Source organism: Lygodium microphyllum, chromosome 11 (genome assembly GCF_053477565.2).
Source record: "Lygodium microphyllum isolate KBCC chromosome 11, Lygodium_microphyllum_v1.1.10, whole genome shotgun sequence".
Taxonomy (NCBI): domain Eukaryota; kingdom Viridiplantae; phylum Streptophyta; class Polypodiopsida; order Schizaeales; family Lygodiaceae; genus Lygodium; species Lygodium microphyllum.
The window spans coordinates 148,873,341-148,893,231 of record NC_141145.1 but is presented as its reverse complement, the minus strand read 5'-3'; the positions used below and the strand labels follow the sequence as shown (position 1 = coordinate 148,893,231).

At 41.8% G+C, this 19,891-nt stretch overlaps 1 protein-coding gene across 2 annotated transcripts; it reads right to left on the bottom strand.

The window, feature by feature from the left end:
- Positions 1–13,786: 13,786 nt before the first annotated feature.
- Positions 13,787–19,646, bottom strand: TDT (tonoplast dicarboxylate transporter). 2 transcript variants are annotated; one of them, XM_087688345.1, is made up of 7 exons: positions 18,898–19,646; positions 18,366–18,737; positions 15,517–15,560; positions 15,286–15,381; positions 14,911–15,028; positions 14,204–14,596; positions 13,787–14,097 (listed from the first exon to the last, which is right to left on the bottom strand). In XM_087688345.1, exons 1-7 carry the CDS (start codon positions 19,628–19,630, stop codon positions 14,063–14,065), a joined length of 1,791 nt encoding a protein of 596 aa, XP_087544471.1. In that variant the 5' UTR covers positions 19,631–19,646; the 3' UTR covers positions 13,787–14,062. The 2 variants fall into 2 exon arrangements, with proteins under 2 accessions (XP_087544471.1, XP_087544472.1); XM_087688346.1 differs by lacking the exon at positions 18,366–18,737.
- Between the last annotated feature and the right edge of the window lie 245 nt (positions 19,647–19,891).

Below are 19,891 nucleotides of genomic sequence, written 5' to 3'. Positions count from 1 at the left end.
ATGCACCCTACATTTTCATGTGTACCAAATGCAACCCCTAAATCTAATGCACCAAAGAGAACCAAATGTATTAAATAGGATCCAAATGTACCAAAGAGTACAAGAAAAATCAAAATATACCAAAAGCGTCAAAGTTTTTACCAATAAGCATTTTAGTAAGAAGATCAGCTAGAGAGTTCCAAAAAGCACTAGATGGTCCTGAAAAGGTTTCAAGAATACCAAATGTATCCAAAACTACCAAGTGCTTCCACAAGATTAAGAGGAAATATTAGGGACAAACCAAGACAAAGTACATTGAGTATGCATGCTCAAGTTGAACCTCTTGTCCTAGCTATTTTATGTTCTCACTAACCTTGAGATGTTACAGCATTCATTGGCTCACTCCTTAGTCAGCATATACCTCCTTTACCTCTACACCATTATATGGAAGTTGTTGTTGGAGCTCCTAAAAGGCGTGCTTCATACACTTTAATGTTGTCCTTTATGCACTTGGCCACTACATTCAACCCCTGTACCTAACCAACACCTCCTTCTTTTGCTAGATTGAAGCCTTCAACTCCAATAGCTTATTCAGTGTACTCTTGGTCTTGTCAAGCATCCTCTCCAATAATGACTCAAAGTTAGCAATGTAATCACGGATTGTGGCCTTGCATACCCAGGCCTAGGCTTTGTACAAATCTTACTCCCAAACTTTGTGAAGTGAGGCTTCTTTCCAGGAGGGACACCAGCCTGAGAGGCACCATTCACCTTTCTCCATGTCTAAATCTTCTTTTCCAATCCCCTAGCTTGCTCCTACACATCTAAATCACAATTTCCCCAAACTTGACCCATGCCACTCTGTGGCATGTGGGGTCTTTGTCCCATCATGGTATCACTCAAACATATAGCGCTGTGCAAACCTGCGTGTCATCTCATCACAAGATGAAGGTGCTTGGTATACCTTGTGGAAAAGAAACTTGCAATCTTCTGCCGAGTGAGGGTGCACATGGCTCAGGTAGATCTTTGCGCCTTTTTGGTGCTTGTGCTTGAAGACAGTCAACCGGTGGTCTTCACGAAGGGTGTCTTCACCTAAGTCCTTTAGAAGCACCCCTTCTAGACTCAAGTCATAGTCCTAGTGTAGCTCCTTTACCGTATAGCAAAATTTTCTCAGTTATTGGTACTCTTTCATTTTATTTTTCCTTGAGAGATGTCAATTGTTGATACTCGAGGTTAGACATACCATGGCCCTCTTTGAAAGTAAAACAATACTTAATGTATTTGGCATGATGTTAGACACATCTCCCTTGCATTATTATCAACTATTTCTCATCAATGGGATTGATAGCAATGATAATGTAGCTCATTTTCTTTATCAGAATTTGGTAAAGATGACCACTAGTCTGGTCAACTCTAGTTTCCACTATCTACAATCAAGTGTGTAGAGAACCTTAGATTCTTAAAACTAGATATTCATAGCAACAATTATAGTTGACCCTTCTAGTGTGTTGATCAAGGCATATGTAATTGCAAAATGAAGAGTTGAGAATTTCTTTGGAAAGTCTACTAACTTCTCACTCTACCCACCATAGAGCACATCCTTCTTCATGCCTTCAGATATGTTTTGTGAAACTAGACCCAAGCTCGAAGAATAACCCTATAGTAGTGACTTCTTTTCTATAAGATCTTGTAGTTTCTTAGAAATATATTACCTTTGTGGGTGATTTTTTTCAAAGATTAAAAAGGATTGAGCATTTCCTTTGGCATCAATCCACCAATTACATCTTGGCTTCTTCCAAGCCTTATTTGCAACTTGCATGACTTCAATCTCTCCTGCATCCTCTTGCATTTGCACTGGTACATAAATATTAGCCATGTAGATGTAGGCTGAAGCAACAATTTTATCTATCTCAAGGATACAATCAAAAGCTAGTATCCTAAGCCTTGTGGCCAACTTGGCCTACATTGGGAAGAGCTGCAATTTGATTGCCATGCATATGCAGGGTTGTAGACCTTTAAAGAAAGGCTAGGCAGGTTTGCAATTTTTAGCACTGGTTGACTCTCTAATCTTATGTAGATTTTTCTCACCTCCTAAACACAATTCTCACCCTCACCACATACGAGGGTCACAACTATGCGATATGAGGGCCCTCCACCATTGAGATGGGGATCTCTTGCTTGGTTTTGATCCATACGTGGTTCACCACCAAGCGATATGGTACTCTCTGCCCTTGGGAATTTCTAGATATGCAAATTATTCATGATATAGTTATTCATTAATGAAAGGACAAGTTTGGCCAAATTTTTAGCCATTTTTGGAGCCTTTTTGTCAAGATAGTTGAAGTGTATTCTATTCTTTTCTAGATATTTAGCATATTTCACATTTGAACTTATTCAAGTTACCTTGTATTCCTATTCAACCATGTAAAAATATTCATAAGTGCAATTATTTAAAATTATTTCTTCTTTTATATGACACATTAAAATATAAATGAATTACCAATGTGTTGTTTCTAGAAGAGTTATTGCTATTCTACTTATTTCCAATTCTTCCCATATTTTTTTCCTTGCATAACTCTAACCATGACAAATTACTCGTAGGCTTGGCATGGGTCAATGTTAGGATGGAACTTGCAATGAAGTAAGAAATATTGAGGGGCATATTGAGAGGCTAGAGGCTTGACGGTCACTTATTTTTAGGCAATGGTGGTATCACAGGGGTAACGTTTCTCATTCTTCCTCTTAGATGTCCTAATTGCTTCTTTGGATCAGTATGCTCCTACTCTCATTGAACAAGTAGTTGCATGCTAGGTTCTTTATCTCTTGATATGTCTTCAAGTCTAACAAACCTTGATCAAATAGTTGAGAACCCTAATTAGATGTTGTAGCATCACCCTATTGCATTGAGCAACCAAACTTGTTTCTTTGATAAATACTGATGTTGAAGCAAGAAAGTAATATGTACTGCACATGAATGGGATATACAAGGATCCAATGAGAGAGGGCATTTTTTCCCTTTAGTTTGACCTCTACCATTATAGAACCCGAGTTCCTTCTCCTTTTGGGTTGTGTTCCAAGTCACTCTATTTTTGGGTTGAGTTCCAAGTGTAGTTCCTTTTAGGTTCATGACAATTGATATTAGAGCTCGCTTTTGGTTCTCTTATTTTGTCGAATCTTGTTTCCTTTTTATTCATAGCTAGTTGGGGTCTACCCATGGTAAATTTGGCAAAAAATTTCCTCCATACTATCACTTTAAATTTCTTGCTTGAGGAATTAGGCAAGTGACACACTCTTTTGGATGGGTGATTGGGTAGCTCTTGGGTAGGGATGTCACACTTGTCAAGCACAAGAGAAAGTAAAAGGTCTCAATGCATGACATTTTCATTTGGCTTGACCACTCCACTCATAACCATAAAAGGAATGTCACTTTGCACCAACTAGTGGTTAAATAAGCAACCTCGATTAGGAAGCTACTATGTTTCAACTTGCTAATCACTAGTAGACATGCAAGGAAGATACCTTGTATAAAATTGGACATTGTTTAGATGGTGTGAAAGCCACACACCTCATTCATGTTGGAGAAAGTTAACATGTTTGGGTAGGTGTGTAATGCGCCTTAGCTAAAATAACCTATTGCATGCCATCTTCTATATGTTTAGAAAAGTAGGAAGGTTATTAGTGAAGGCTTCTCAATTTTCTCCTCCCTCTCATTGAACCATCTCATGCTCTCTATTCTCTTACACGGATTCACCATCTCTGAGTACCATTTCCTATTGCTTCTACATACATTGTAGGGGCATACACATTACTAATTGTAGTCCATCTTTTTACCATCCAACTTGGATACATGGGTTCACCAAAAGTGCATGCTACACACATGCTTTTTGGTTCAACTACCACATGTTGTTGGTTTTGCTAGCCAATGATCAACATAGGGAATCAAAAGGAAATAGTACTATTGCTCCCCTTGAAAGGAGAGAAGGATCAAAGCTTGCACTGAGAGCTATGGCGGGAGTGCAAGAGCAAGAAAAAGAGAAACAAGAAATGGGAACTCCAACAGTCACAATGTGTGATCGGGCCTTCCTTTATTCAAACAGTCACTAAAAGAATAAAGAATAAAGTGATGGTGATGAGTGCCCATCACCTGCAGCATGCAGTGGTGGTGACTATGTCAGTGTGGTAATACACGGGCAGCTAGGCGAAGGCACCTTTACCCCCAACAACCTCCCACTTAAAGGCGAATCTGCCCTAGTGAGGAGTGAAAAGAAAAAAAGGAAAAAAAAAGAGAGTACAACATGTACACATGTACAACAGGATGAGGAAAGACGTCATCTCATCCCACGCCCATCATTCTCCTGAGGAAGGCAAAGTGCTCTGTAGAGAGGCTTTTCGTGAGCAAATCTGCAGGATTTTGGTTAGTTGAGATCTTGACAAGGTCAATAGACTTGTCCTCAACGACCCCACGTATGAAGTGATATCTCACCTCAATGTGTTTCGTCTTCGCATGGAAGTCCGGATTCTTGGCTAACTGAATAGCACTCATAGAATCCGAATGCAGTGTAGGGATAGCACCCGGGGGGTTCACCATATATATATAGATATAACATGCGTTCATGGCCTATTTATAAATATCCTAATCTGTAAATTTTTCTTGAATAAAACACAACCCTTTTCTATTCAATCTGTAAGTAACCCCTTTATATGACACCCTTCTGTACGTAAAAAATGTATAAAAATAGTATTTTAAAAACTCCTTATTTTGAACTCACGTTATATATACATATATTCATGAGTGACACCCCCAAGGGATAGCATCAATACCAAGGTCAGCAACCAAACGACCCAACCAAATGGCCTCCTTGCAAGCCTCAGTGGTGGCTGCAACATACTCGGCCTTTGTAGTAGAAAGGGCCATGCATTTTTGCACCCTGGACATCCAAGAAACAACACCTCCAACATAGGTGAATACATAGCCGGAAGTGGACTTCCTACTATCTACATGTCCTATATAATCAGAGTCAGTGTACCCCACAACTCTTGTATCATGGCTGCCGTAGCATATGCACATATCTGCAGTGCCCTTCAGGTACCTCATGATACCCTTCACGGCATCCCAATGCTTCTTGCCAGGTGTAGCCATATAGCATGCCACAACACCAACTATAAAGGCAATATCTGGACCAATGGCTATCATGGCATACATAAGACTGCCCACTGTGGATGCATAGGGAATCTTGGCCATCTCAGCCCTCTGCTCATTTGTCTGCAGACAATCAGCTTGTGATACCTTCACATAAGAAGGCAATGGACAGCCAATAGGCTTTACGTTTTGCATGTGGAAGCACTCAAGGACTTTATGAATGTACTCCCTCTGTGACAAGTAGAGGAGTCCGTGATGCCTGTCGCGTCTAATGCGCATACCAAGTATGTGAGCGGCCTGTCCCAAATCTTTCATCTCAAAGCTCTTCTTAAGTTGAGCCTTAAGAGCATCTAGCTCATCATAAGCTTTCCTTGCTATCAGCATATCATCCAAATAAAGTACCAAAAGCAATAAAGAACCATCATGGGCTTTCTTCATGTAAAGACACGGATCCGTAGCACTCCTGTTGTAGCCCTGTGACTGCATAAAGGCATCAAACTTATGATACCACTCTCTAGGTGCCTGTTTCAAGCCATAAAGACTTTTTTTCAATTTGCACACTAGATACTCCCTGCCAGGTTCTGCAAAGCCCTTACGCTGCTCCATACAAATCTCATTATGTAAGTCCCCATGTAAGAAAGCCGTCTTGACATCCATCTAGTATAAATCCAAGTCAAGCTGAGCAACCAAAGCCAAGACTAAGCGCAGGGTGGTCATCTTAACCACAGGAGAAAAGACTCATCAAAGTCCACACCATGCTCCTGCTTAAAACCCTTTGTTACCAATCTAGCCTTTGTATGCCGGCTTGGGGTGTCCAAGGGTACTTTTCATCTTGTACACCCACTTGCATGGCAAAGCCTTTATGCCCTTAGGCAACGAAACCAAATCCCAAGTCTCATTTTTATGCAAGGAGTCTATCTCAGACTGCATAGTCCTCTACGTGGAGTGACTGTCACCCCTGCGCATAGCCTCATCATAAGTGAAAGGCTCTCCTACATCTATAACCAAGACATAATGCATCGAAGGCTGAAATCTATCAGGTGGACGTCTGTCTCTAGTATACCATCTTACGGCAGGCTTTGTTGCCTGCCCAGCTGCCCGTCCAACACCTTGACCATGAGCATCTTTTGCAGCTGGAGATTGTCCAACTGGCTGTGCGGGAGCTCTCGACTCCTCCTGAAATATGACCCTGCAGATCTCAACAACTCTCTCAGGCTGCCTATGCATCTTGCCTTCATGGAAGACAACATCATGACTGCGGATGACTTTCCACGCCTGCGGATCCTAGAGATGGTAACCCATCTTGCCTGCATCCCCATAACCAAGGAAGATGCATTTGACACTCTTAGGATCCAACTTACTTCTCTTGTCCCTGGGTACATGGCAAAATGCCTCACATCCAAAGACAAGGAGATGTACATAAGAGGGAGGTTTTCTAGTCCATACCTCCTCTGCAACCTGGAAATCCAAACCACTAGAAGGTGATCTGTTTATGATATGCACAGCTGTACTAACTGCCTCAGCCCGAAAGCTCTGTGGTAGGCCTGCATGGCTAAGCATACTACGTACACGCTCCTGGATGGTCCTATTCATCTGCTCAGCCGAGCCATTCTGGGGGGGGTGTAGGCAGCGGTCAATCGACACTTAATACCCCTCTCATCACATAACTGCTCAAAAGCACGTGCGACATACTCACCCCCATTATCTGTCCTTAGGCATTTTAGCCTATACCCAGACTGGTTCTCAACCAATGCAAGCCATCTTTGAAACACAGCCAAGACATTGGATTTCAGCTTAATGGGATAAGCCCAAACTTTCCGTGAAAAATCATCTATGAAAGTAACAAAATACTTTGCACCACCCATAGACTGAGAAGGCATGGGCCCATAGACATCCGAATGTACCAATGCCAAGGGCTCACTCATGCTTGGCCTATCAAACTTCTTGTGCGTAGACCTAGTCTACCTGCCATAAAGACAATGCTCACATGAATCAAAACATGCATAATGAAGAGGCGGTAAGTACTGAAAACCAGAAAGCATTTTCATTCTCTTCAAAGACATATGGCCCAAACGGGCATGCCAAAGAGATACATGTGGGATAGAACCCACAGACAAAACATGATCAAGGGAAGAAGTGGATACAATCAAGGGATAGAGGCTGTCAGCCTTGGCACCTCTCGCAATCACAAGTCTGCCACAAGTGATCTTCCATGCAGAGTCTCCAAAAGATACATGATAACATACGTCATCAAGCTGTCCAGTTGACATGAGACTACGTGTCAAAGCAAGTACATGACGTACATCTTGCATAAAAAAACTGCTGCTAGAAGGAAACTGCAGCCTAACATCACCAATGCCCACAATATCAAGAGAGCTGTCATTACCCAAGCGCACAAAACCCAAAATAGTACGGTATGATTGAAACCACTCTCGACAAGGTGTCACATGAAAGGACACACCTGAGTCCAAGAACCAACACTGTGCATACATAGAGTGTATCTCTGTCATCTGCGAAGCACTAGAAGAAGCTGCAAGGATATAATCATCATCAACATCCTTAGGCTGCATAACATTGATCTCTTCAATTTTAACACTGGACTTTGCAGGCACTATGCTGCGATCAGAAGACTTATCCTGCACTTTGTCTTTCCCCTTATATTTGCGCCTTTCATTGCATAGTTCATGGCATTGGGGCCTAATATGGCCCTTTTTCCCACAATGGTGATAAGTAACATCTGTATTTCTGCCACGGGATTTACTACATGACGTCCCACGATACTTGGATCGAGATTTCTGAGAATCCCATCCACGGCCACTTCCACTGCCATGCTTTCCATATCCATCATTCCTGCCTCTAATTGTCATAGCATGCGACACATGAGAGGCATCCAAATTCTTACGGTTAACCTCTTCCTACAGAAGAGCACTCTCAACATCAGATAATTTCAAGGTAGCAGCAGAGGCACATAATGCAATGCGGAATACATCCCATGACTCATTAAGAGTACCAAGCAAGAAAAGAGGAGTGACATCCTCTGCAAAAGTGATGTCCTGCAAAGTCAATTTCTTGAGTATAGCATGAAATTGGCTCACGTGAGCAGACATAGTCACATTCTCCTTCACACACAGATCCATAAGCTGCTTTAGCCAATACATCTGACTCGCTGGACTTTTCTTGTCATAGAGATTCTTGATTTTATCCCACAACTGCCATGCACTCTGTTCTTCCTCAAATACATTGTAATGAACCTCTTCTGTGAGAGATAATACAATAGTGGACTTGCATAACTCATCAAGCTCAAACCATTCCTCATCTGGCATAGTTGTAGGCGGTTGCCCGCCGCTGAACCTCAATGGTTGATCTACGATTTCTACACCAACACTTGCCAAATCTGGCTCTTCCAATAAGAGTAATTCGTACCATCAAGCTTATTGATGTTGAAAAATAGCATGATCAGTGGATGAACTCGCCATAATGTAGGCTGGAAGATTGTAGACAGTTCAAAACTGTTTGTTGTTTACTGTAGAGAATGACAAAAAAATCACCAAAATCGAGAGAAAATGGCGAGAAAAGTGTAACCAAAGTTGCTGTCCACAAAGTACTAGTGAAAGTACATCATTTTAGAATATTTCAACGTGAAAAATCCATGTCAGTTCGGAGTTATATGCTTGTTGTAATAAATGACAGCAGGGTACTGTGAGAGTCAATTGCTGACCAAATCACTACACCAAGTCAATAAATGACAGCCAAGATATGACCAGCCATAAAGGGGCATAAATCAACACCAAACAGTCCCTGAGCAAACACCCAAACATGTCACCAAAGCATCAGTCAGTTAGTAGGCATACCCCCTGGACAGTAGGGCAAAGTATACATAACACTGGCAAGACCTAACACCAGTAGGTGCATGCTCACAAAAGTGCAAAGCCCAAGCTCAGGTCAAAAGCAACTCTAAGATATCAGTGCATGAACCATGCAATATTTAAGTGTAAGGGATCCCAAAGTCTTAAGTATATGCAAAATGCTCAAATAGCATAAACCTCTTGCTCAATGTCGGTTAAGTATACAAGATGCTCCCACTTGCACAAAAGGCGGATAAACGAGCTCAACAGCTCAATCAAACCAAGTCAAAGTACCAAAGACAGGTAACCAAGACATGCCTCAATAGCATCCCAAGAGCATGACGGCTACAAAGCAACTGTAGGTAGCATCCATGAGCAAGACATACATCCCAATAAATATCTCTGACAACCAAAATGACATCTAATACAAAAGTCTGGAATAGCAAATGAGAATCCAAGCCAAGTCTTCAGAGAGCACTAAAGCTCAACAAGTACATGGTACACTGTGCCAAGACAAATGCATCAAGCCGTAGGCGTCGGGTAAGCATGTACCCAAAGAGCATATAACTGTCAAAGCACTGACCACTGTCAAGCATAGACCGATGTCAATAAGTGCGGGCTGAAATAATCTCAAGCTTCCAAAAGCATCCGGATCCAATGACAAGCTCGAAGTCGTCCCTCGATGATCAATACATCATAGCATAACCCAAGACATATACCCAGAACCAATAGGCATATGTCAAAGCATGAAAGATAGCTTTAGCCCAAGAGTATTTAGCATGCATTTAATGTTATAAACTCTGTATTTCCAGCCCCACAATCAGGCCAAAGTCATAGCATGACATGTAGCTTCAATCCCCCAATCAATCGGGATGCAATAGGCATCAAACTGGTTATGTAGTTATGCCCAAACAAGCATAGGCATAAACTGTGAATGTAGCACTAGCATCAAATGTCTGTGGACTGTTTATAACAGTCCTGAAACACTGTTTCTAGCCACCAAGCAATGCCTGATCTCAAAGGATCAATGCTAAGCATCAATACATGTGCAAGAAGCCCGAAATGGAGCCCGAACAAGTGCTTAATGCCAAGTTGGAGCTGGAGCTGAAGTGGCTGACTGTGTGGTTGTCCAAAAAATAGGTGCAAATTTGCGTGGGGTTGCTGCTAGTCCTGCTGGTCCACGTGGCAGATTTGGAGTGGTTGGAGGGTTGAGCCAAAGGGGCCTGGGAACAAGCCTCTAGCAACACACAACCGATGGCAAAGAGATATGAAGGTTGGATGCTTCAATGGTGGCTGCCCTATTTGCCTAAACCTATGGACTGAAATAAATCTCTGAAATAATGAAGCAATACCTCAATGTCAATGCCCTGGTGGTGCCTCAATAGGCCGGGAAGAAGCTCGGGAAGCCGGGGAGTGACGGGAGCTCAAGAGAATGAGCTATGGCTACCGGGAAGGAGACCCAATGCAAGTGGGGAGTCGATGGGAAGTTGAGAATGCCACAAGCTAAGCTCAAGACTCGGGAAGCTGAGCTCAGATACCAGTTGAAAGGAGAGAAGGATCGAAGCTTGCATTGAGAGCTATGGCGGGAGAGCAAGAGCAAGAAAAAGAGAGACAAGAACTAGGAACTCCAACAGTCACAATGTGTGATCGGGCCTTCCTTTATTCAAACTGTCACTAAAAGAATAAAGAATAAAGTGACGATGACGGGCACCCGCCACTTGCAATGTGCAGTGGTGGTGACTGTCAGTGTAGTAATACACGGGCCGCTAGGCAGAGGCGCCTTTATCCCCAACACCCCTTATGCATGAGGATATGACACATGCCCGAATGTTTGCAAGTTATTGCAGTGGCCTACTATGCACACAAACCCTCCTTCTGGTTATCTCTTTTAGTGCAATTAACGTTAGATGTGTTGAATATTCCATAGCCACATCAAATGGGTGAAAAATGATTGGTACACTTTTGATCATAGTTGGTCATGTGTGCACACTACATGCCATAATTTGAATGATCACTTGTTTGGGTTTGGAGTTGAGAAGTCTTGTTTATTTTAGTTTTAATAGTTTCAACGTGTTTTGAGAAGCCATGGCCAAAGCTTGTCCAATCAACTACTTCCCTTGCTTCTTTAGGGCCTATAATTGGCACTACAACATATAAAGGGTATATTGGCAAAATCTCAAACGAAAAGAGCATCGGAATAATTGTTAGAATAATCATTGATACGCTTATAAAGGGTATATCATTTTTTGGTATATGCATTGAAAAGAGCATCAGAATAATTGTTAGAATAATCATTGATATGCTTATACTAATGTATATTCCAACATGTGTAGAAAAACTACTAATGCATATATTGATGGATATAAAGAAATTTTTAAAAGTAGGGATTTGGATTTGCTAATGGATATTCCAATGTGTGTAGAAAATTTTTTTAAGGCATATATAGATGAATACAAATAGAAAAAGATATTGGACTACCGTTTAAATCTATAGGCCTAACCACCATTCCCAAGACACAATGTCTAGCCAGATGCGACTCATGAGCACTTTCCCTCCTTTTGTTACTTCCACTAATGGGGATTCTCTCTTATTTCCTCCTATATCTTCATCCACTATCCTTGATCAAGCTAGCTAGCCTTACCCACATCATAAAATCTGAGTTAGGAATAATTGTGGAAAATGTGCATGGAGAATCCTTATGATATATACTTTTATCGACATTGTGGTTTCTCCATTTGTTTGTCATGCTATGTCTATATAGCTATACACAACAAGCTTGTGCATCATAGCGTGATGACTCTCTTTCGTTCCTTGTTCATGACTAAATGACTTGTCTTAATCAAGTATGCCATGCTAAGAGGAGTCACATGTGTCTTGAGACTTTGTAGTATAGTAAGCCATGATATCAATGATTAGGAGAGAGAAGGTTTTGTCTAGGGGCAAGGGAGTAAGAGGTTGATCCATAGTAGTAGGTAACAAACCATGGAGATTGCTAAGAAAAACCAAAAGTCACAATGCCATACTTGTGTAGGTTCATTTCCCAACCCCTAATGCGAGGGTCCCTTGAGCTAAGGGCTCTAGCTGTGATAATGAGATAACATCATCACCTCAAGGATCTTGTTGCTCCGAAATTTAAGACCAATCTCTTGATATTGCCAATCTCCCTTTGCATTTTGGCTAGTTCTCTTTGTATGATAGTATGCAACTCTAAGAACCAAGGCAAAGTATTCCTTCCTTGGATTTTATATCCAATAGAGCTTTCTAAGTCAATTGACTGATCTCAAACTTTGTGGACTTTTGAAGTTTTGGATAAAGTCCTAAGGAGTGAGAAGTGTGGGTATGTTGAATCTATTCAATATGACTCAAGCACTCTAACTTTACGTAGGTTGTTGATGTAACTTTTAATGTTTTAAAATGTTTATTGAAAACTACTAGGAGTAAAGATAGATGTGCTACTGCTCATGCGTATAAAGTGTTGGATCTAGGAGAAAGCTTATGACCTTTGAAAAATACGAAGAGGATCAGGAAGTATTGTAGCCTTTGTAAGGAGAAATAAGCTATTGGATTGTACTTTCTATTGTGGATATTCAAAGAAAATAGTTATGGGCTTTGATGAAATGTTTTAAGATATGCTTGTTACTTGGAGAAGGATGATTTCCTACTTGTGAATAGGTTGGTTGCCTACTTTGGGTATGGGTCTTGGTGTAACGGATAGAATGCTGGACACAACATTGCATCTTGGAGGTGTAGGCAAATATATTGCTTGTAACTGTTTGCAAAAAGGAGTGTTTGAAATTGTGTTTATATCAGAGCCTAATATACGTGAAGGAACATCATTTTAAAGGGGTTAATTAAGAAAGCTGATTGCTATATGTCAAATTAAATTATGCTAGGACTAATTAGCAAACTAGAGAAAACCCTAGAGGGAAGCAAGTTGCTAGATTCCCGACCGGTCTCACTAAAGGTAGGATGGTGAGGCTATGGAAGCAAGTGGATGTTGGATGGTAATTTCCTAAGATTCTAGGAAGCTACACTTGGATCATATTTTGATTCCCTCACCTCTATGGCACCTTCCATTTCTAATTTTACATTGAGACTTTGGCTGGCCATTATGTACATGTAATGCATGCACATATTAGATGCATGTAGTTGTAGCTACATGTGTGTGATTTCACCAAGGTATGTATGAGAGAGTGTTTGTCCATGGGTATTCATGAAGTATGTACACGCACACATGCAGGCATGCGGGCATGTGGGCACGCGCACGCACGCACGCACGCACACACGCACACACGCACACACGCACACACGCACACACGCACACACACACACACACACACACACACACACACACACACACACACACACACACACACACACGTATGGATCTAGTGTGAGGATAATAAGGTATTAAGAGAAATTCCGTTCAACTAATAAACTCAAATTATGCTTATTGGATTTACTAACAAAGAATTGTCATGCACTTCAACTGATCACAAAGAAGTTTTAAACATACTTTTAAAGTAGTCACACTATGTACATCTTTCATAGGTAGTTCTTGCCATAAATTACCTTTATGCAAATGAAGCGTATGTCGAAAATATAAGTTTAATGAGAAGCTCTATCTTTTCCATGCTAATGTACAAGTACTGCACTTAGGTGTCATCGTTTGCAACTTGAAAGAGTATAGAAGTGTTAAAATGGTTGCTCTTTGGTTTACATCATTCTTCTAAGGGTACAATTAAAAAGAATCGTAATTATGCTTTGAGAATAGAATTGTGATCACCATAAGCTCTTAAGACAATTATGCTTGTGAAGTCAAGCTACTTATGAGTTTTTTATTGCATGATTGTAAAGGGATTGACTAAAAAGAATTGAGATTGTACAATTAAGATTCAAAAGAATCATTGTGATCACAAGAAGCGCCTCTTGAGATAGTTGTGCTTATGGGCCTATGGCATCTAGGGGGGTGCATACCATCTTCGATTTTGTGAGGGTTAAAATTCACATGCAAACACTTCTAATTGCTTGCAAAGAAGAATCCACCGAATATAAAAAACAATAGAGATTGTCTAGAGGAGGGTAGTATGATGGCTAGAGCTCACGATGAGGAATTCGTATCGAAAACTAAAGCACCTGCAATCATTCGACGTCAAGTAAGCTTCTCTCTCTCTCTCTCTCTCTCTCTGTGTTGGGGGGGGGGGGGGGGGGGGGGGGAGGGGGCGCGCGTAAATGTGCTTACCCAATGTGGGCATGAAGACGGAGAGGAGGAGGATGCCAGTGAGCTTGACCAAGCAACCGACGGAGATAATGTCGACGGTTCGGAGGTAGCCGGCGGAGTAAGCGATGGCGTTTGCAGGGGTGGCGATGGGGAGCATGAAGGAGAACTGCGCCCCGACGCACGCCGGGATCATGAGGTACAGCGGATGCCTGCCGATGGACGTCGCCACCTGCGCCATCACCGCCGCAAAGATCGTCGCCGTCGAGTTGTTGGACGTGAACTCCGTCACTATTGCCGTCAGCAACGCAATCACTGGCGCTATGAGCAGATATGGGGCTGCCTGGAGGAAATCCAGCTCCTCCGAGATGAAGTCTGACAGCCCGCTTGCCGTCATCCCATCTGCAAGCGCAAAGCCTAATTTCCACGCACAACATAAGTCAACAAACCCCAACTCAATCATACATAAAAATAGCACGTTAGCCCTCTACGTCTACATGCCCATCGCCACCTGCAATGGATTCCCCCATCTATTTGGCATGTTACCATCTCTTACACTACATTGATTTGGCATGTCACCATCCACATTGAATTCAAATCTATGATAGTACCACTACATTGAGCTAGCATGTTACCATCACAAGCTGCAATGGCTTATTGCTTTGTCGTCTTGTTGAACTAAACATGCACATTGAATACCTATACTACATGAGTGTGACATACACATGTACCTCCACCAAGCAGTAAAATTATGCCCCATGGGATCCCTTTGCACTTTTTCCAGTCCATCAACTTCTCACCAGCTCTCAATCGGCTTGGAATGATGAACAATGTGGTCGCCATCACTACCTGGAAAAATGTTTAAGCCATTTCCAAGTGTTGGTGACAATCAAGCTTTTGACCATAGCAAACATTTGCAATTAAAACTCCAAGAACATTTTAGATGAGTATGATTTAGGAGTTCCACATCTTAGGGGTATTTTATAAAACTTCCATGCACCACATACATACATACACATGCATGCACATACATGTGCAGATGTATGTATATACATGCACACACATATGTATGCATCAAAATCCACACATATCTAATGAAACCTTACACTAATTGTTCCATTGCCTGGATAGCCATTGAAAAGGTCACCCCATCCTTTGACTTCAGTTCCAATGGACTTTGTTAGCCATAATAAGATGAGAACCTACAAAAGGAAGCACGTTCTACTTGTTTCAGTGAGTTGAAACATGGGTGTATATGACTAATATGTGAGTGAAGGAACAAAGAGTTATAAAGTGAAACTATATAAAACAAGGGACTTGTGGATGTGAATAGTTACCCCAAAGACACTAAGAACCATGATCTCCGCAAATGACAAGGGTCCTACAAACAAGATAGTCCAAAAAACTTGTAAACCTTTCACGTAAGAGCTTTACAAGTTTGGATTGATACATATTTTAAAGACACCCATTTCTTCAATCATAGAAAGCCTTTAGTGTTAAAGAATGAAAGCTTCATTTTTCATCATTTTCATTGAAAAAGACGAGGACAGCTATCAAAAGTAATAGAACTCTTTAGATCTTTAAGAGTTTTAAAGTTACAAGCTTCCAGTAAGGTTTGTTATTAGAAACACGGAAAAATCAATAACCTAGTAGCCATGATTTATTAAACGAAGTTCTCAAGGGGTTCACAATATGTGGGCCCCCTATGTCATGTGCATTCAAGGCTTATTTATAAATACTCTTATTTGTGAGTTTTTATTGAATAAAACAAACCCTTTTTCTTTTTCATTTGTAAATAACCCCTTTATATAGCACTCTTCTACATGTAGAAAATGTGTAAAAATGGTAATGAAAAAATCTCTTATATTGGACTTATGTGATACAGACATATATTTATGAGTGATCCTCTTCTGCCACTCCCCCACCCCAAGTTAAACTTGATATGATGATTAAAGACTTGGCTTAAAACATGCATCAAAGATTGAGTAAAAGCACTAAAATGTTGTGGTTCTGATTGTACTTAGTTGATTCCACCTAAGGAATCTTTGATTTTCATGAGATATATTTATTTCTTCAATGTAGATAATGGAAGTCAATCATGATGGTGCTTTGGTACTTTGTGAAAGCCATACAAGCAAGAGTTTTAGCATTATTAAGCAATCTCTCACTTTGCACATGAAGACATGTGGAATGGTTTGAATTATCTAATAATCATGATAGTACTTTACATGTGGATTGGTCTGAATTATCTAATTGACACAATAGTTATTTGATGCTTTGATAGCACAAAGTGAGATGACTTTAAGGTGTAGGCATCATCATTCATGAAAACCATCTATGGAAGTTACTACACAAACCATCAACCTTAATTATTTGTGATGTCTTTTCTTAAAATTACACATTCCCAACTATGTATACAAAGGCTTAAAACCTTCTCTTTATCATTTCAAATTTGTCTCCTCAATCTAACAATTGCTTAGCCTAAAACCTTAATTTTGTTGAATATTGCGTGAAGGGTGAGTGTGCAACATGTAATCAAGTGAGATTTGAAACCCCCAAGCACTTTAGTGAGCTCAACAATTCATACAAGACACTAGTTTTCTATTAATTCTTAGAGTACAATGAATGGTAGATCATGTCACTATAGTTGTGGTGCATGTGCATGTGCACATGCATGAGTGTGCACTTGTGAGCATGGGAGTAGATTGCCCCCATAGAATCAACACATCAACTTTAAATGTGTACAAATGGATGGTAAATGAGACCTGCATGTTGCAAACATATGAGAGAGAGAGAGAGAGAGAGAGAGAGAGAGAGAGAGAGAGAGAGAGAGAGAGAGAGAGAGAGAGAGAGAGAGAGATGTGTGTGTGTGTGTGTGTGTGTGTGTGTGTGTGTGTGTGTGCATGCACATGCTCGCTGCGAACATGTGTATGCATATGAGTGTATGTGCATGTGTGCAATGCACATGTGCGTATCTTTGTGAAACCAAAAAAAAAAGAGCATGGTTAACAAGGTTGGAGGCTTTCTACATAAGAAGAAGCATGAAAAAAGAGCTAGAAAATTTAACCTCTAAATAGCAATCTAGCTTTTGAGCAACATCACTTCACACAGACCAACTTACATGCTATATAATGGATATATATATATTTCATCTAGCAACTTGATTTTCATTTTGTGCCTATATCGACATTTTTAAACCTATTAAGCAAGATACAAGGATAGATCCTTCTTGTTCAATTAGAAGAGAATCATGAGTGTCACTTTATCATCATTGATAGATGTGGGAACTATATACCTTGATATAAATGTTTATGGTTTAGCACTTTAACATAAGATTAGAAGTCCATGATTTTTGCAGTGCTGAACCTAAAGGCTCTTGTGCACGCAAGACATCAATCCAGGTTTGGGGCAAACTTCCAGTGCGCCACATTAAGTCGGCAAACAATCATCTTCCTATTGATTGTTCCTAATCAAAACCTTGGGGAATGAAGCGGTCACTTGCATTCAAGAAGGCAAAGGGACGGCGTCGTATTGAGAACCCCTGCTCATTCCTGAATCAGGAGGGCTGACTAAGAGCATACTAGATGATCGAGAAGCCTCTAAGCAAGGTTACCTGCTTCCACAAAGGTGCAGGTCGCGAGACCACAGATCTTTTTGTAGGTCACTTCTTGCACTGACGCCTTGACCCGTTGTCAAGTCTCCTCTCCTGCGAGAGAGCAATGAGCATTACTGGGCAAGCTGCAAGCTGGCAAGCGCCTCCCTTGACATACAAATTATTTGACCGGTAATCCAGCCCTCCCAATATCAACCACCCACTCTTTACTTCCCATCCAACTTCTGGGTAAATCTTTACTATAAATAGTCTTGGGCATGTTTCACTGCCGGCTTGTGGTGTTCTGAAACACCCCCGAGAGATTTCCACGACTAGAAATTTTTGGAAGTGGAAACCAATCTGAGAATACTGCACTTTGATTCAATTGTCTTTGGCATGTGCTAATAAGGGTAGCCAGCTGCTAAACAAGGAGTTTTTAACAAAGGGACTGTAGTAATGAAACGGCTAGTTCCCTTTTGTCTCTATATCTATGTCTGGTTGATTCCATAGAGTAAACTGAGAATTCTTAGATATGGAGAGAGAGAGAGTGCGCGCGCGCGCTCGCGAGAGAGAGAGAGAGAGAGAGAGACTCACCTAAAGCTTTGAGCTCGTCTTCAATGTGGGAGTTATGCAGGGAGGCTGCAACATTCTTAACAGAGGAGCGAGGGCAGAACCAGAGGCAAAGGATGACCCATAGGACCATCACCATCACAAATGCCAAGGGGAACCCGAACAGCATCCACTGCAAGTAAGTTATGGGGGATGCATTTGGAAAGGCGCTTTCATACAGCCCGGCCAGAATAAGATTAACTCCAGTCCCTGTTAATGTAGCCATGCCCCCCAACGTCACAGCATAAGCTATGGCAAGCACAACGGCTCTGCTGAAATTGAGCACATGTGCTTTTGCCCTTTGCTCTTCTTCTTTCTCCTCCTCCTCTTCTCGGGTTTTCAGCCTAGGCTTGCCTCCTGATCAATCACATATCAAAAGGGTGATACGATTTTGAGGCAAGAAATTAGCAAAAATCGTGATATAGAGACGGTGGAGAAGAAGGTCCGGCCATCCTTCGTAGAGTGATTGATGGGTATAACTTTGTGATCAGGCGGGAACGTAGAGAGGAGGTCTTACCATCCTCCATGATTGTGTACTTGCTGTCGCTTGCTGCAGTGTGGGAGCTGCTAGAGCCTGCGTTTTGGAGCACGCCGAGGCCAATCGGCATCATCATCACGGCGGCTGCTGTGTTATGAATCCACATACTGATGAACGCGGGCCCAATGCAGAAGCCAAGGAGGAGCAGCCATGGATCCATGGCCTTCTTCCCGCCCAGCACAACCATCATCCTCAGGGCCATCCGCTTGTGCAGGCTGTAGTGCTCCACTGCAGCAGCCAGGATGAAGGAACCAATGAGCAGGAAGATGGTGTCGTTCATGTAGGATTTGGACACCTGCGTGGCTGTCCTGATCTGGGCAAAGGGCAACAGGAAAAGGGGTGCGAGTGCAGTTATGGCAATGGGGATGGCCTCCGTCACCCACCAGATGAACACCCAGCCCATGATGCCTATCATGGTGCCAATCTTCCCATCCTCATCCCCATTGATGTGCAGGAATCTCCATAGAAGTATGGCTGCCACCGGGCCGGCGCACACTGCCAGATCGTTCTTGTGCGCGAGGCAGAGCCTGAACGGCGCAGCGATGGCGTTTCTGATCTTGCCCAGGGGGGTTCTCGATTTGGGTTCTAGGAGAGGCACTGTGGGATCTTCATTCGCATCCATGTCAACACTCATTTTACCGTCGGTTCCGCTCAAGAATTCCAATAGCTTATCTATCTGTAGTCCCAACACTCGATCGACTTGCACGGGCATATAAGCGGTCTAGCTCTCTCTCTTTCCTTTTCTTCTCTCGATTATTGCGTATGTATTGATATTGCATACGTATTGTGATTCGTCATCTCGGATTCCTGACTTATTAATCAACTGTGGAATATGCTCTCCCCAGTCAAAAAATGTGTGTCTCTCTCTCTACTAAGCCCCCCTAGAGCCTCCAATCTCTTTCGCTCTCTCTAGCGCGCTCTCTCTCTCTCTCCCCGTGGAAGAGAGTCCCCACCTTTTGGCTGGGTCTACAAT

What these genes read in the sequence shown, in the direction of transcription:
- TDT (XM_087688345.1), bottom strand. Translation starts at nt 19,630, where the DNA reads ATGCCCGTGCAAGTCGATCGAGTGTTGGGACTACAGATAGATAAGCTA. An exon ending in CAGGCAATGGAACAATTAGT is followed by an intron (nt 15,029 to 15,285) that starts GTAAGGTTTCAT and finishes ACATTTTTCCAG; the next exon opens with GTAGTGATGGCGACCACATT. An exon ending in AATTTTACTGCTTGGTGGAG is followed by an intron (nt 14,597 to 14,910) that starts GTACATGTGTAT and finishes CGTGGAAATTAG; the next exon opens with GCTTTGCGCTTGCAGATGGG.